At 43.1% G+C, this 17,660-nt stretch overlaps 1 protein-coding gene across 4 annotated transcripts in view; it reads right to left on the reverse strand.

Annotated features, from left to right (window-relative positions):
• Gbf1 (golgi brefeldin A resistant guanine nucleotide exchange factor 1) overlaps positions 1–17,660 on the reverse strand; it is a 139,920-nt gene that overhangs the window by 29,416 nt on the left and 92,844 nt on the right. For all 4 annotated transcript variants that reach the window (XM_050148055.1, XM_050148047.1, XM_050148070.1 and 1 more), the window contains exons 4-10: positions 14,770–14,901; positions 8,089–8,207; positions 6,607–6,715; positions 6,074–6,134; positions 4,540–4,594; positions 926–1,073; positions 377–600 (exon numbers count right to left, since the gene is read on the reverse strand). In XM_050148055.1, coding sequence (XP_050004012.1) covers positions 377–600; positions 926–1,073; positions 4,540–4,594; positions 6,074–6,134; positions 6,607–6,715; positions 8,089–8,207; positions 14,770–14,901 — 848 coding nt within the window. The remainder of the gene's footprint in view (positions 1–376; positions 601–925; positions 1,074–4,539; positions 4,595–6,073; positions 6,135–6,606; positions 6,716–8,088; positions 8,208–14,769; positions 14,902–17,660) is intronic.

The following is a 17,660-nucleotide window of genomic DNA, read 5'->3' on the forward strand; positions in this document are numbered from 1 at the left end:
AGGTATACCCTGATAAATCTCACAGCATGTCATGCTATATGTTTTCTGAGCAGCAAAAATGATTCTGGGAAATGGGAAAACTTTCTATCCCAATCTTCCTCCCCCCCCCCCCCCCCCCCGCCCCAATCTCTCTCTCTCTTTCAGGATAGAGTTTCTCTGTGCAGCTTTGGCTGCATTAGAACTCGATGTATAGACCAGGCTGGCCTCAAACTCACAGAGATCCACCTGCCTCCCAAGTGCTGGAATTAAAGACATGTATTACCATGCTCAACCCAATTTTCTTTTAAGACAAAGCATGGGTACAAAACCCAAAAGAACAAGCCAGCTTCTACAGTAACAAATTGTAGAGGGACCTTTAGGGATTAGTCAGCCATACCTGAGGGTCAAGCTGATCAGAAACTCCTATCTCAGTGCTCCCAGGCTCTGTGGCTGTGCCTTCCCTTGGGGAGCCAGCTTGCTCCAGGTCAGTAAGGTCCTCCTTGGAGGTAGTCTGGGAAGATAATTCCAGGCCACTGTCTGTACAGGGACTGACCACTGTTGAGGCAGCTTCTGAACTTGCAGAGGAGACGGATGTGGGCACATCAATGAAAGGCATGCCACCTGACAAGGAACAGAAGGGAACTTGAAGGTGCAGAGGCTCTGTGAGTGAAGCATCCCCTTTAGTACCAGGGCCTTGTTACTCAGACTGAACACTCATCTATAAATGCCTCTGAAGTAGTGGAAATCTCTCTGAAAAGGGAATGACCTGAAGTCATGCAGGGTTGTTAAATGGTCATAGTTTGATTTGATTTGAAATGTCCCTTTCTGTTCTCTGCAGAAAGACCAAAGCCCCTCAGCAATTGGCTTTCCATTTCAAATCCACTCCCCGAGAAAGACAGGATCTTTTCTATCTGTTTTCATCAGAAGAAGCAATCTAGGCACTCACTAGAAAGGTTAGAAGATAAGGTGGCTCCATTTGGGGTGGGCAGCTCTGAACTCGGTATGACTTTGGTTGTGTGACGAGGAGGCCGAGGGGATCTTTTCTGCTTCTTCCACTTGGATGAGTCACTCATGCCTCCTGCTCTCATTTTCAGCTGGAAATATCATATATCGTTAGTATCCAGACTAACAGAGTAATTTAATCAAAGATGTTATTCCTAGAAATATCTCAGCACTTAGTCCTTCTGTTCTCTAGAAAATAGCTTATGCCCCAAATCATTGTTAGATAATCTAGACCACCAGACTATACACCTGGGCCTCTACACTTGCAGCTTTTGGAGCGGCACAGTGGCCTCCACATGGAAGGCAACATTCTGCTTTTTGACTAGTCGTTGATCTAGCCAGCTGTCACACACTGTTCTTGCTGACCAGGGAAGGGCAGCTTTGCCTACAAGCCTGTGGACTGACTTTCTTCCACAGTCACTCTGCAGAGCAGCTCCTAGTTCTAGTTCTTGTCCAAATATGAGTACCTACTCTTCCTATCTAGAGTCAAAGCATTCTCACTAAGGCATGAATTGGGACCTAGACCATAAGGACAACTTTTATTCTAGAGTTCTTGCATTAAAATGGATGGTGGAGAGTTGATCTTATAGAGAAAGGAATGATACTCCAATTATTTGTGGCGTTAAGAATGGAGTGCTGCTGCTGCTCCCAATTTGTGCTATAGCAATAAAGCCTCTTGTTCTTCTTACAGTTGTCCTTCCTACATTTTATTTTATCGCTATTTACTTTTTTAGACAGGGCCTCATGTATCCTGGACTAGGTCTCAAAATTACTATGTAGCCAAGGATGACCTTGAGCTTTGGGTTCTGCTTCTATCTCCAAATGCTAGGATTGCAGGCATGTGCTACCACACTCCACTTACGTGGTGCTGAGGCTCGAACACAGTGCTTTGTATATGCGAGCAAAGATTCCTGCAACTGAACTACATCCCTAGTACCACTAGATTCAATGTTAAAGGATCTGTTCAATTTCTTCTAAGATTTGGAGATAAAAGTCTTCCTTCAAGCTCCCTCATAAAGCTTTGATAGTCTCTGAACATTTACTAAGAAACCAGATAATCCTTCCTTCCTTCCTTCCTTCCTTCCTTCCTTCCTTCCTTCCTTCCTTCCTTCCTTCCTTCCCCAAATCTCCTCCTAATAAAGGAGAGGCCCCCAAACTGAACCTTTCTCTCAGTTCTGAAGAGTACCAGCTTCTCATTGGATTCATATTCTTGTCCTTCCACCTCTAAAACACCTGCAATCATATGTCTAAAACTGAGCTGCTATGACTATGCAGGAGCCAGAAGGATGCTCTTCCCAGTAACCTTGGAGTTCAGAAAGATCACATTCATGGTAAAGACTGATCTGGGAGAAGAATGAGACAAACAGAGAACACAAAACTCAAAGGGTCAATGAAAGAACAAAAGGGCCATCTGGCCTTACTGGTCATTATCACTAGGCTCCAGAAAGCCCAAACAACTGAAGGTTTATGAGATAATTCTCTTTTCTAGGAGACTCCTCTGTATCAGTCCCAATGGACATTCTTTCTATATAAGAATTGGTATTTCCTATCTTCCACTTTGTATTATGCAAAGCTAGCCCCAAGCAAGAGAGTGTTCCTGGCTTCCTAATTAGTACAGGAGTCCAAAGGCTGGCAGTTTTCACACAGGCCTCACTGTTGCTATGTTCGTGTCCTAAGGCTCTAAGGTACATGGCAGGCAGCAGATGTTCATGGAACTTTATGCCACCTTATCTGTACGATTCCAATAAAGCAACAGCTTTATAAAAATAGTACAGGCCCTAGGCAAATAATCATGGCAACATGCAGGCTAGCCACTGAAGACAGCTGAAATTTGTAACTATGCAAACACAAAACGAGACAATGCATTCAGATAGGACAGACACACTCCAAGCTAGGGAGCACTCACACATAGTTATTTTATCTTCAATGACAGGAATGCTCACAATCACACCTCTGGCATGCACACTCTTGTGATGGATAACCTAGACATCCCTCATCCCTCTCTTCATCGTCTTTAAAGGACTCAGGTAACCTTTTTATACTCCTCCACTAAACTCACCTACATCTTGAATTTTAAACAACAGAGGGTATCTTTGCAGATATTAGAAAATTCCCACCACTGGTGGTGGCATATGCCTTTAATCCCAGCACTCAGGAGGCAGAGACAGGTGGAGCTCTGTGAGTTCAAGACCAACCTCGTCTACAAAGGAAGTTCCAGGACAGGCTCCAAAGTTACACAGAGAAACACTGTCTCAAAAAAAAAAAAAAAAAAAAAAAAAAAAAAAAAAAAATCCCGGTGCCCTAGGCTGCCATGCTCCTTAGTTCCTGTCTATCAACTTAGAGACCTAAATCTTGCAATGATCCCTTTTATGTAACCAAGAAATAAAAACCCTCACAGGATGTGCCACCTTCACCACCAAATCAGTCAGGTATCCTGACCTACTCAATGACGATGCTTAAGCTCTCTACACCAGCTCTGAGACAGGGAAGGGGAGAAAGAAAGACCTTCCCTGAGGTCCCTGTAATTTCCCTAGAAATGGTGGGTCTTAAGTCCTCCCACAAGATGATAGCAGGACCCAGGCTCTCTAGGCTCACTATGTGATGCTCAAGACTTAATTCTACTTCCAGGCAACCAGAAATCCCAAGAGAATCCCCAGTACTGCAAAGCTACAAACACATGCAACTCTTCAAACGCCAAGCTGTGTTACTAGAGTAGGTAAGTTGTGCTCTGAACAACAGAAATTGGACCCAGTGTTACATATCAAAAAAGTAAACATTTAAATAAATAAATAAATAAATAAATAAATAAATAAAAGGGGGAAGGCGAGGGCGAGAGACCTTGAGGTTCTTAAAGAGTAGCACCCTCTCTAACTGGTTCAGGGCTTTGGTCTGCTCCCCACTACTTAGCTGCAGTTTGCTGAGGAGACATGGAGACATCTGTGAAAGACAGGCAAACGACAGTTTAAAAAGAGTGAAGTCAGCTCAGGGCACAGGGCAGGAACGGGGTGAATGGAAGGGAGCAGGGCAGGTGCATGCACCTAGTAGCCAAGGGTCACTCCACAGGTAGAGCCTCATCAGAGGTCTGACAAGTCCAGAGTTTTGGTTCCAGACAGAAAGAGGCCATCCTCATCACCATTCTTTTCCTAGCAGTTTGATCTGGAGTTTAGCTTGATTTGATCTCTTCAACAGAGACTAGAGCAGGCAAGTCCCGTCTTATACAGCATTAGTAAGGAGTTGGGGCACAGTCTCTCTAGGGCTCTCATTTGCTGACAAGACTGAGCCAGAAGGAGATGGTCAGACTTTCATCTTTGTCAACATGAATCTTTAGCTCAGCCTGGAAAGCCTGGTCCAGTTTCCTTAAGGACTGGCTTATCTGCATACATGGTAGGTCAGCAAGGAGAGGTACTGACTATAGGAGTGACAGCTATTTGTAGATTTCAAGCAGACCAATCTAGGCAAAACCATGTCTTTGCTACTAATCAATAGTATCCCATAGCATTGAGTCTGGAAGTTAAGGAGGTTTGGGCAGGGAACAGCAGATGAACTTTCAGACCCCACCTTCTTCATGTTGGTTCCCACATAGCTCTTGGGTTCTTCTTTAAACTGAGGTAACCTATAAGATAGAGAATGGCATGACTATTACTGGGGATAATGACAATGTTCTCCTATGTCAGGAGCCATTTCCCCCCTAACAATCATTACAGAGACCATCACTCTAGGGAGTCTGCAGAGAACCTCACACCCATAGTTATGTTCTATTGACAAAACCTGCCCCTCACCCAATTAACTGCTAATCTTAGCGGAACCCGCCTCACATTCCAGCTATCCAGGGAACCAGGTGTGGCCACTTGTGACTTCTGGCCTGTCTGTCCGAGTGTAGCCTGGCCTACGTGACCGGAACCACGCGGCGAGATCCCTTGCCCTGCCCCCCATTCCTTACCATATATAAACTGTAACCTGTCCCTAATAAACGGAGGCTTTGACAAAACTGCTTGGCCTCCTTCTTCTGTCTTAGCTCACTCCCTTCCAGGTAGCGCCCCTCCGAGACCCTGGAGTAACTGGATTGCGGGATGGGTTACAACCCCTAGACTGAGTAGCCCACCCAAAGCAATCCACAGTGGCGCCCGAACAGTCATAGCAGGTGAATTGGTCCACAGCATCCTTGTCTCTTTGTTAAAGAAAAGCTAATCTCATCCCTTTTAGAGCTTCAGAGCCATAGAAACTGGGTGGGTCATGTAAGACATAGATAAAGTAGACACTAGAGTAGGGTAACTAAGCAGCCTTGGGAGTAAGGAGGTTCTTTTTATCCTTGGAAATCACTGCTGAAAGCCAAGAGACACAGAGAAAGTAGTAAAAACAGGCTGGTGTTTTAAAGGCAGTAAACCCACGGGGAAAGAAACTTGGCAGCAGAGTCCGAGGGCAGGCTAATGTGCAGACAATAGGGATTAACTCTAAAAGCAAAAAGAAATACCATCGATAGGCTTAAAAGTCATTGCTTCAATTCTTCTCTAGCGAGTCTTTAGATAGGAAGTATAGAATAGGCAATTAGATTTAGGGAAAAAAAGGCTTCTTGGGCTCTAGAATGAAGGAGTCCTTCCTAGGGAAATCAAAAATCATGGTTTCCCTGGGATTAAGGGGTTTGCCAGGATATAGAGTTTTAAGTGCTAAACTCAGGGAATCCCGGGCCAGCCAAGATAAGGGCCAATAAATCAGCTTTCACAACTCTTGGTTGCCCTAGTCTTGGCCTTCTTTTACAGAAATCAGGCTGAGCTCTGGAAGCTCAGCAACCTGTTCTAGGCTGCTTAAATTTGGCATCTTCTCTAGGCTCCCTTTCCCAGATGCTACCTGCACAGAAACAGACACAAGTTTGGGAAGCAGAGATTAAATAACCCTCTGCCTCCCAGAGGCCACAGCAGCTCTCTTCCTTCTCCCTTGCTCAGTAACCCTAGGCCTGGAGAACTACTGTTATCTACAATCCCAGTGGCCTCTGATGTGGTTGTGGGGTTGGCCAGGTCCCTAAAGTGGCTGTGTGGAAGCAGGCAGACTCCAGAGGCCTGGGCAGCCGGGCAGAAGCAAACAGCAGCAGGTTTACCTTGTGAAGAGCAGCTGCACCATGTCTACGAGAGTGTGCTCTGCGGATTTTCTCAATAACTCTGCACAGGCAAAAACAAATAACACAGGTGTCATTACTTGCTGTGCTATTATCAGGAGACTTCTCAGAGCAGACTCCCCTCCAAACTGTGTTTACTAAGGATTATGCCAAACTTATTAAAACCAGCTCCAGCTCAGCCTGGTAGCTATAACTTTATCAGACCACTAGGTGGTACTACTGAGTCAGGAAAAGGGGACAACTAGATGGGTTTTCTTGGATTATCAATTGATGTCAATCCCAGAAACCCTAAGGGAGATTTGGTTCTGTGACTGAGTCAGTTTAAGAGCTATCCCCACTGCTGCCTGGGAACAATGGGTTAAGATCTCTATTCTAGCTTCAAAACAAAATCCCCAAGGTTACCCAAGGTAGATGATGGAGAAATCCTGGTTCTATGGGGTTCAGAGATAGCATCCTATACACATAGATACCAGATACCAGCAGGAGAGTGAAGGAACTAGAATTCAAGTACCTACCACTAAGCCTCATTTCAAAGCAAATCCGGAAGCAAGATTGCATAATCTCACATACAGATTCATTTGTTAAGTGGGTACCCACTGGGGTTAGCAACAGAGTTCGGAGAACCTATAAAAGGAAGAAAGAGAGGACATTGTGATGAACCAAGTAGGCTGAGTAAAGCTTACCTGAAGGTAGAAAAGGCACCTACCGGGTAAATTTATTATTATTATTACTAACACTTGTGTTGTGTGCATGCTCATGTGTGTTTGTGTATGTTAATGGGCATGTGGAGGCCAGATCATAACATGAGGATCAACCTCAAAAATTGGTCCAACTTTTTTCTTTTTGTTTTTCAAGACAGGGTTTCTCTGTGTAGCCCTAGCTGTCCTAGAACTCACTTTGTAGACCAGGCTGGCCTCGAACTCAGACATCTGCCTGCCTCTGCCTCTTGAATGTTGGTATTAAAGATGTATGCCACCATGCCTGGCTCCTCAACTTCTTTTAAGGCTAGGTCTCTCACTGACCTGGAGCTCACCAATTAGGCTAGACTTGCTGAGCAGCAAGGACCCAGGATCCTCCTGTCTTTGTTTCCCTGAGATTACAACTATACTCACCACCTTGCCTGGCTTTTTGCATGAGTATGGGGTCTTCATGCTTAAAAAGCATACCATTTACTACCTGAGCTATCTCTTCAGTTCTTTCTCTTAAAAAAAAAATGGTGCTGGAGATCAAATTACATATGCTAGGCAAGAGCTTTGCCCAAAAAAACAGGTGAGCATCTCTTTACCTCCTGATTTTTTTATTTTTTGAGATAGGATTTTGTACTTAGCCCAGGTTGGGCTGGAATTTCTGCTTCAGTCTCCCAAGAACTACAATTACAAGTATGCATGACCATGCCTGATTTCAGGGTAAATTAGCAAGAATGCTGACCTCAAAGCTGGGTACAATGTAACATGCTTGTAATATCAGCATTTGGGAGATCAAGGCAGGAAGATTAGCATAGAACTCTGAGTTCCAAGTTAGCCTAGTCCTACAGTTCTAGGACACCCAGGGCTACAGGAGATACTCTGCCTTAAAAAACTAAACTAAACTAAAAACAAAAAAATTAAGTGCTGACCTTATTTCATTCAACCTGAAAGAGACGCCCAAGTGCTTGACTTGGGAGCCCTTTCTGTGCTTAGCACAGGCAGGACACAAGCTCATAACTCCCTCCAGCTCCAGCCTACACCTAACAGAGGGATGACATGGATACAGTCTACCAGGGGCACACATGTAGTAAGAGCTTCTGGTATTTGATATCAGTTCATTTAAAGCTCTTAATTATTTTCCTTAGGAAAGCTTTTACTTTGGGTACCTGAGCTCCTTGTTTGGAAACAGAGTTGGTCTCTAAGCCTCAGTGGAGTCAAAACACAGCTTCATGCTGCCTGCAGACTTGGGTAAGTAGAGCCAGCAGCATCAGCCCTTGGCCATTAGTCTAATTCCTCTTCCTTCCCACTTACCTGGAGGATTTTCATCAGGACAACTTCATCACTGGCAGGATCTGTGCCCACAAAACGGGCGTGAGTGACAGCATCTGCCATGTTCTCCATGCCCTCTGCTGTGCCCTCATGAGTTGGATCTGTTCCAGCAAAAAGGGACAGATTAAATCATGTAAGGAAGACAGGGAAAAAGGAAGATGACCTCTATAAATTGCTGGAGAGACTCTGGCTTTCTAACCAGTTCCCTAACTAGGTTTTTTTTTTTTTGTTTTGTTTGTTTTGTTTTTTGAGCTACCTAAGAATTTTACCCATAACTGGCTTTAACAGTTCCCTCTGCACAACTCTACTGAGTCAAAAAACATGTCTCGTGTTTCAAAATTACCTGTAGTATTTGTTTAAAAAAAAAAACCAAACACTCAGCCTCCAGCTTACTTCTAGCTTTTTTTGTGTGTAGCGTTTGTGTGTGTGTGTACATGTGTGTATATCAGAGGTCAATGCCAGGTATTTTCCTCAGTTACTCTCCACCTTATTTATTTTTGTGAGACAAAGTCTCTCACTGCACCTATAGTTCAGTGAGTGATTCAGCTAGACTGAGGTGAGCAAGCCTTAGGGATCTTTCTATCTTCACATCTCCAGAGCTTGCGCTACAGTGCCCAAACTCAGGTCCTGAGGTTGTGTGTACTTTCTCAACTGACCCCGCAGAAACTTTGATTTTGTAGGTATACAGTGGGGCCTAAGAACCTGCATTTCTAAGAGCTGAGGTAAAGTTAATACTGCTGGACCAGGGTCACACTTGAGTAATGACCAGTAGTAAACTACTCATTTTGAAGTGGAAAGGCCTAGAAACAGGAACCAAAAGCAAGTAGAGTCAGAGTTTTGAATGCCAAGGCTGTAGCTTTTCTCTTTTCATCTTTTTGAGACAGGGTTTCTCTGTGTGACAGCTCTGGCTGTCCTGGGACGTGCTTTGTAGACCAGGCTAGCCTTGAACTCACAGAGATCCGCCTGCCTCTGTCTCCTGAGTGCTGGGATCAAAGGTGTATGCCACCACCGCCCAGCATTCTTTTCGTCTTTTAATAGAACTTCTTTTTTTGGATGTCGTATGTTCTGGTACAATTGAATTAAGGGAATGATGTTAAAAATAGATGGTTAGTGCCACCAGTACTTCAATCTGGGTACCATATTATACCAGATCAAAGGTCCTTTGAGTTCATTCTTATTTAAAACAACAACACTGAGTAAGACTCTTGATACCAAGACCAGGTGGGATGCCACACACTTGACAGGCTGAGTGATGATCTTGAAGCCAACCAGGGCTGCCACCTACTCCAAATAACTTGTTTTCATTTATTTATTTAGTTGGTCTTTTTGTTGTTGTTTTTGTTTTTGAGACAGGGTCTTGCTAGTGTAGCTTAGGCTGGCCTTGAGTTCACTACGAAGCTAAGTGTGGTCTTGAATTCCTTATCCTCCTTCTTCTACCTTTCAAAGAGTTGAAATTATAAAGTATGAGCCAACCATAAGCAGCTTTTTTTTAAAAAAAAATCTTGTTCCTCCTTTAACTAACCAGGCTTTAGGAGAGAAAAAGAAACAAACTGAATAGGACCGAAGACTATAGAGAGGGAGGCAGCTAGGATTTGACCTACAACTAAAGGCTGGTAGTAAAGGGATAAACTGCTTATCCCTTGAGTTAGAGTCACACGGAGCAGGCTAAGAGCTGTCTCCAGCAATGCCTTCAGAGTCCTGCAGAACTACGTGGACTGCTGGCTTAAGTGCCAGGCTGCTTCTGGAGAGAGTTCATTTGTTGATTAGCTTTAGAAAGTGAGCTCATGGAGTTAATTAGGAAAGGCACAAGGTAAAGCTCAAACCGGGGTAAAGCTGAGGTAGCACAGAGAGTGAGCCCCTCCTGAACATAGTGATAGAGTCAGGAGACACATCTCGTTACCCCTCCCTCCTTTTTCTTTGTTCTGAGTCAAGGTTTCACTATGTAGCCCTTCCTTGCCTGAAACTCAACTATGTAGGCCAAGCTAGCCTTGAACTCACAGATCCCCTGCCTCTGCTTCCAAAGTTGCAGGGCTTAACCATAAGTGCCACACCTGGCGATTTCCCCTGTTTTGGTACCTGAAATTAATGGAGTTCCTGGGCCTAAAGCTTGGAGGATTGCGAAGAAGCCTGAGTGTTTTTCTAGCAACAATGAGCAGGAAGTCTTTCTTTAACATGTGTACTCTTTGCTTTTCCTTTCTGTCTGTTGTCGGCACTAGTCTCCAACACATCCATGACTACTCTGCCTAGCATTCAGTGGCTGCTTCAGAGATATGCAAAGGGAAACCAGTTTCAGGACTCAAAGCACAATGTGGGATCCAGCTTTTCCTCCTATCATCCTCTTGTGTCTCTCTCAATCAGCACAGACAATTCCATTCTTTTGTTTGTTTGTTTTGTGAAATAGGGTTTCTCTACATTATAGCGCTGGCTGTCCTGGAACTTGCTTGTAAGACCAGGCTGGCCTCGAACTCAAAGAGAGAGATCTGATTGCCTCTCCTACAGAGTGCTGGGATTAAAGACGTGTGCCATCGCTGCCCAACTGAAAATTCCATTCCTTATGGCCCTGCCTAAACCCTCTGCTTGAAAGTCATTACTTAGGCCTCCAGGGTTACAGGAAAGCCCTGTCTTTCTTAGTAATGAATGGCATATCAGAGTTCAGTGAACAGCAGTCTTGCTCAGGGCTCCTGGAGTCTGTTTCTTCCTATCTTTTAGTAATCTCCTGATAAAGTGATTTAAATTCTTTTGATCTTTTTGTATTCTCATTCCCTCAGCTTCAACAAAGTAGCAATTTTCTTTTTTTCCAAAAAGTTTTCCAAAAAGGCAGGTAATAGTAACAGTCCTTAGAATCACTGGAAGAGCCTGCCAGCAAGCTAGACAAATCATGGCTTGGCAGATACGTGGGACCAAACTAAGGACCGAAAATCATCTCAGAAGTCTTGGGCTGCAGGATTCAGGGACAGTGGGTGGTTTCTGTTAGGAGGTCTCTGACACAAAGGGTGAGTTGACAGCTCAGTTAGTAGCCCTTGTGTTCTTGGAGACTCCAGACATCTTCCTTTTCTATCACTTGGAAGCCAGCTTCAGAGAGAGTTGCCAGAGGGTTGCTTTTGTACATTCCTCCCTGCTCCTTTTCTCACCCTATAGCAATCATCACCTCCCAGCATTCTCCTTTCCCACCACAGGAAGCTCCATTGACCAGCTGGCCTGAGGGCTCCAATGACCAGCCTGTTTGCCAAGTCCAGGAAGGGAGCAGAGGAAGGAGAAAAGATCAAAGGGAAAGACTCAGAAGGGCAGCTGGATGAGGCTGTGAAGAGACATGACCTGCAGGTGGTGCTCAGGTCAAGGCTGGAAGCAACTGGGCCTGGTTTCTTTTAGGGAAAGTATGAAGCTAAGTTTAGTTGGCCTGGATGGAGAGGTTGAGACCTTATCTACTCAGAACCTGGCTGAAACCCAAGACTCCTGCTTACTGCTTAGGATCCTAAATGCTTTAGTTAAGCAAATCAAATTTTCTAGAAAAGATAGAGTTTTCTCTCCTGAATGTGAAGGTCATTCGTTTCTGGCTAGCTAGAACCTAGGCCTCCCCATCTTTCCTTGTCTCTCCACTTTGGAACAAACACAGCCGCTCACCTCTTTTCTTTGCTCCTTACTCTTCTGGGGGGGAGGGGGAGGCGGGTTCTTAGACACAGTTTCTCTGTGTAGCCCTGGCTGTCCTGAAACTCACTCTACAGACCAGGCTGGCCTTGAACTCAGAAATCTGCCTGCCTTTGCCTCCTGAGTGCTGGGATTAAAGGTGTGCACCATCACTGCTCAGCTTCACATGGGTTTTTCATAGAGGAAAAAGAATTAAGATTTTGAGTGACAAGACCAACTGAAAAGAAAGAAAGGAAAAAAAGAAAGACGGAAGAAAGAAAAGAAAGGAAGGAAGGAAGGAAGGAAAGAAAGAAAGAAAGAAAGAAAGAAAGAAAGAAAGAAAGAAAGGCAGGCAAATGTGGCAAAAGCACATCTTATATAAACTGACAGAGGGGGGACATAACTCAGTGCTTGGCTAGCAAAATTCAGGCCCTGGGTTCAAGTCCCACCATTGAATCTTCTGATCCGTAGTCAGACGTATTATCCATTGTGCCACTGGCCCGCTCCCCACTACTGAAAAGAAATCAGAGATCCACTGTAGATTGGGTCTAGACTGAGAGCAAAACTTTCTAATACAATGATAGATAATAGGTTGTTATTCCCACCATACAAAGAATTTATACCAACTGTTAAATCCAAAAGAGATTCAAAGATTCAACCTCAATGAAATAAAAACAACATACAGAATTTGCCCACCAAAGTGGCACACACACACAAAAGAAAACTGAAAATATTCAGAGCTGAAGACAGCGAGGAGAAAGGGAAACTCTCAAACACTGCTGGTGTGAATGTAGATGCTGCAACCTGCTGGGGAAGTAATCTATAAAATGTAGCACTTATAAATGTTATATACACAGACTCTACACCAGAAATTACAAGTTTAGAAATATTTCACACAGAAATAAAATGAGAAGCCAGGTGGTGGTGGCGCACATCTTTAATCCCAATACCCGGGAGGCAGAAGTAGACGGGTCTCTGTGAGTTTGAGGTCAGCCTGGTCTACAGAGCAAGATCCCAGACAGGCCCCAAAGCTACAGAGACACCCTGCCTCGGAAAATAAAATAAGTAAACAAGGTCAGAGAAACAAGGATGTTTATTTCAGCATTATTTATAATGGTTTCAAAAAGGGAATAATGTTAATATTAAATAAAAGACACTATTAAATCTGGGGTGGATGAGAAGGAGAAATAGGAAGTTATTATTTCATTGTTAAAGTTTGAGCAATAAAAAAGTTTGAGAAGCACAGTACTGTGGGCATAACTAAAACTACTATATACTTAAATCTGATTAAAGAGGACTGGGGATATGGAGTGCCTGTCTAGAATGCACGAAACCACTGGTTTGATCCTAACATTTCATAAAACTGGATGTGGTGACACAGGTTTATCATCCCAGTATGGGAAGGTGAAGTCAGGAAGACATGAAACTCATATTTATCCTTTCTACATAATGAATCTGAGGTCAGCTTGGGCTACATGAGATCTGTCTTACAGGAAAACAGATTAAAAGGGAAAATTATATATATATATATATGTGTGTGTGTGTGTTTATATATGTATATGTGTGTTTATATATTTATATAATATGTATATGTTTTACTACAATGATAAAATCAGCTATATAATTATCTTGTGTATATCAAATTCAAGCTATTAATTAAAATATAAAAAATACATAGTAAAAATATCCTTTTATCCCACCCCTTTTTAAAAAAGGATAATTAGACTGGACAGATGGCTCATCAGTTAAGAATAAGAGTACTCTGTTCTTCCAGAGGACTCAGGTTCAAATCCCAGCATCTAGATCGGGCTGCTCATCAATGTCTGTAACTACAGTTTCAGGGGAATCTGATACCCTTTCTGGACTCTGTGGGCATCTGCATGCATATGGTACACACACATATGCATGAGCAAATGAATCTTTTTTTCCTTTTCCTTTTTTTTTAAAAAATATTTATTTATTATGTATACAATATTCTGTCTGTGTGTATGCCTGCAGGCCAGAAGAGGGCACCAGACCTCATTACAGATGGTTGTGAGCCACCATGTGGTTGCTGGGAATTGAACTCAGGACCTTTGGAAGATCAGGCAATGCTATTAACCGCTGAGCCATCTCTCTCCAGCCCCCCCCCCTTTTTTTTTTTTTTTGAGACAGGATTTTTCTGTGGTTTTTTGGAGCTTGCTCTATAGACCAGGCTGGCCTCAAACTCACAGAGATCCACCTGTCTCTGCCTCCCGAGTACTGGGATTGAAGGTGTGCACCATCACTGCCTTGCTGCATAAATGAATCTTTAAAAAATAATAATAATACTGCCTAAATCCAGTACTTGAGAGGCTGAGGCAAGAGGACTGAAAGTTCCAGGCTACATAGAAAGGCCCCCCACTTTTTTTTTTTTTTTTAGTTCTTCGAGATAGAGTTTCTCTGTGTAGACTAGGCTGGCCTTGAACTCAGAGATCCATCTATTTCTGCTTTCCAAGTGCTGGTATTAAAGGTGTGAGCCACCATCTGCCTTAAAATGGAGGTGTGCATGTGGGGGAAGGGTTTGCTCATACATATATGCATCAAGAAACAAGTCAAGACATGTCATTGACACTTTTCCCTAAAGAAGAGATTCTGGCACCACAACAGAGGAGAAACACTTAGCTCTTCTTTCAGATGTCTCTGTATTGTTTGCTTTCTTACAATAAGCATAAGTTATATTTAGAAAATAAGATAGACCAGGTCAGAGGGACGGCTCAGTGGGTAAAGAAACTTGCTGCCAAGTCTAGTGATTGGAGTTTGTTCCTTTGGCTCCACATGGTGGAAGAAGAAAACCTATGCCACAAATTGTCCTCTGACCTCCGTGTGAACACTGTTCCATGGGCATGGCCCTTGTCCCTACTCCCCAAGACAAATAACGATTTGCATGATGGATAATAAGTAGTCCTATTCTCTACCAGGAATGGGAAGGCAAGACTCACTGGCTACTTTAAGGCCTGAGCAACTGAAGAGAAGTAGGAAATAGCGTGTTGGAGATATCCGACAGAGTCTAAGGCTTACCAATGAGTGCGTAGGACAGGAACTTGTTGACAGAGGTGAGTGCCAGGCCGGTGATAGGACCAGTGGTATCTTCAGAGCGAATAACTTCCAGAAATGGACGAAGGAATACATTTGGCTCAATCTCTGAGAGTTCTGCAAGTAAAACGAAAAGGCACAAATCAAGAAACTATCTAACAAAAGTTAACTCTGGCAAAAGATCAGTTCCGTCTATTGAAGTAAGCTATAGGTCTTCATGGTTGGGTCAGTCCTCCTCCCCCTAGAATAACTTGAATTAAATTCCTGACATTACCATTTTATCTGTAAAAGTTTTACTATGTAGCTCTAAAAGATTAAACATTTTTAAAAAGCACATTTTAAAAATTAACAGTAAAATTATTAAAAGGGGGAGTTTTATGTCATATACAGCCTATCAGGTTTTTTTTTCATTTATTTTTACTTTACGTGCATTGGTGTTTTGCCTGTGTGTGTGTCTGTCTGTGTGCAGGTGTGAGATCTTGGAGTTACAGACAGTTGTGAGCTGCCATATAAATGCTAGGAATTGAACCCATGTCCTTCTGGAAGAGCAATCAGTGCTCTTAACCACTGAGCCATCTCTCCAGCCCCAGATTCTGCCTTTTTTTAAGAGTTATTTATTTTGTGTGTATGAGTGCTCTGTCTGCATGTATGCCTGCATGCCAGAAGAGGACATCAGATCCCACTATAGAGGGCTGTGAGCTGCCATGTGGTTGCTGGGAATCACACTCAGGTCCTCTGGAAGAGAGGCAGTCAGTGCTCTCAACTGCTGAGTCATCTCTCCAGTTTCAGACTTTCAGACATTTTGCTATATTTCATTAGTGTTGTGCTTGTTATGTTGGAGATTGAACTCAGGACACTTCATATGCTATGTAACTATTCTTCCATTGAATTATACTCCTAGCCCTTGATCAATCAAGAAATTAATAGCTGGGCATCAGGCATGGCAGTTCACATCTATAACTCCAGTTTTCAGGAGGCAGAAGTAGAAAAATCACTACACATTTGAAGCAAACTTGGTCTACACAGCAAGTTCCAGGTCAGCCAGAGTAGCAGACTACTCTGTTTCAAAAAAACAAACAAACAAAAACAAAGAAATCAGCAATACTTATTTAATATAACCAAAAAGCATGAGTCAATTGTCCATGCTCTTGTCGTCATCGTCTTAGCTGATACACAGGTAAGCTTTACCTTGTGTACAGAGTAAGACTAATGAAATCCCAGGGTAAAAGAAAGACTAGTTCATAGTCCCTTGCTGAAATAGAAGCCTAAAACAAGCAAAAGGCTGAGCAGCCTCCAGTTACAGAGACAATCTGTAATCTTGGAAGGTCCTAACCACTCTTTGCTGGTTTCTTTCTTTCTTTCTCTCTTTCTCTCTTTCTCTCTTTCTCTCTTTCTCTCTTTCCTTTCTTTCCTTCCTTCCTTCCTTCCTTCCTTCCTTCCTTTCCTCTCTATCTCTCTCTCACTCACTCACTCACTCATTCACTCTCTCCCTCACTCCCTCCCTTCCTTCCGAGAGAACACAGGCAGTTAACTGTCCTAAGATGAAGGAGCATAACAGTCTTTGAGAAAAATAAGGGTTAGTTAAGATAATGACTGGCCTCAAACCACACAATAAGCAGAGCTGGGATCTACATGGTTCTAAAGCTCCCCAAACCATATACCTATCCTACTTAATTGCCAGCACATACTTCCACTGTAGCAGATTTCATTCCAGGTCAAGAAGACACACCGCCATGGACTTCCTGCCTACCCGACTTTGTTGAATTTGCTTGTTATACTCTACTGTGGTTTCAGCTTTCGGAGTTCATTCCCTTTTAGTTTTCCTTAACAAGTCAGAAACTTGTTAAGAGATATGATCAAGGTTATCCCATTTTTAGAGACAAAGGGAAGGTAGGTGTGTGTGTGTGTGTGTGTGTGTTCATTCTTATGAACCTATATTTTCATGCAAATATAGGGCACTCCCTACTCAGTTCCTACCTTTTGTCTCTCTGAGCAAACATTTTCTGGGCCGGCTGCTTCCCAGATTAATGCTTTAATTAATTGGCAGACTGGGTAGAATTTTCCAAGCCTGTCTGTACAGTGATCACATCAGCTGTACAAAACCTGCTTCTCATTTCCCACTGGGTCTACCTAGAGAGGACAACTTACATAAAAAACTAAAGAGAAATGTGTGCACACACATGTGTGTGTGCAATAATAAGCATTAAGGTAGACAGGCTATATTTAGGAAAAGTGGAATACATAACACTTTTTAAGAGCATGTTAAAAGGTGTACAGTTAGACTAAGGAAATGGCTAAATGAGTATAAAGTGTTCGCTGCATAAACATGAGTCCCTGAGTTCAGACCTCCAGCACCTATGTTAAAGTCTCTAACTCCAGTGCTAGGTGCAGAGACAGAAGAATCCTGTGGGCTTGTTGGCCAGTCAGCTTAGTTGAGAAGATTTATGAGAGATTCTGTCTCAAAAATGAAGGTAGGCAGCAATAGGTAGGCATCTGAGGTCTGGCTTCCATACACACAAGAAAACTTAAAATCATCTTCTCTTACTACTTTATGTTTACCTTGGTCTATCATCTAAAAAATGCTCACATTTGGTATACATAAGATATTTACCCAAGCTGCTTGCATGCAGGGGTTTGTCCCTATTTACTGTAGGACAGTATCCTCTCCATGTGTGTGTAGGTTCTTTATTCATTAACTGGCGGAAGGGCCTCAGTCTCCAGTTTACCACCCTGCCCATTAGAAAAGTGCTTCTCAACTTAGAGGTCGCAACCCCTTGGGGTCGAACAGACCTTTCACAGGGCTTGCTTAAGATCATCTGAAAACACAGGTATTTATATTATGATTTATAACAGTAGCAAAATTATAGTTATGAAGT

The sequence above is a fragment of the Alexandromys fortis genome, unplaced genomic scaffold (genome assembly GCF_014885135.2).
Source record: "Alexandromys fortis isolate MF-2015 unplaced genomic scaffold, M_Fortis_MF-2015_v1.1 scaffold_16, whole genome shotgun sequence".
Lineage (NCBI taxonomy): Eukaryota > Metazoa > Chordata > Mammalia > Rodentia > Cricetidae > Alexandromys > Alexandromys fortis.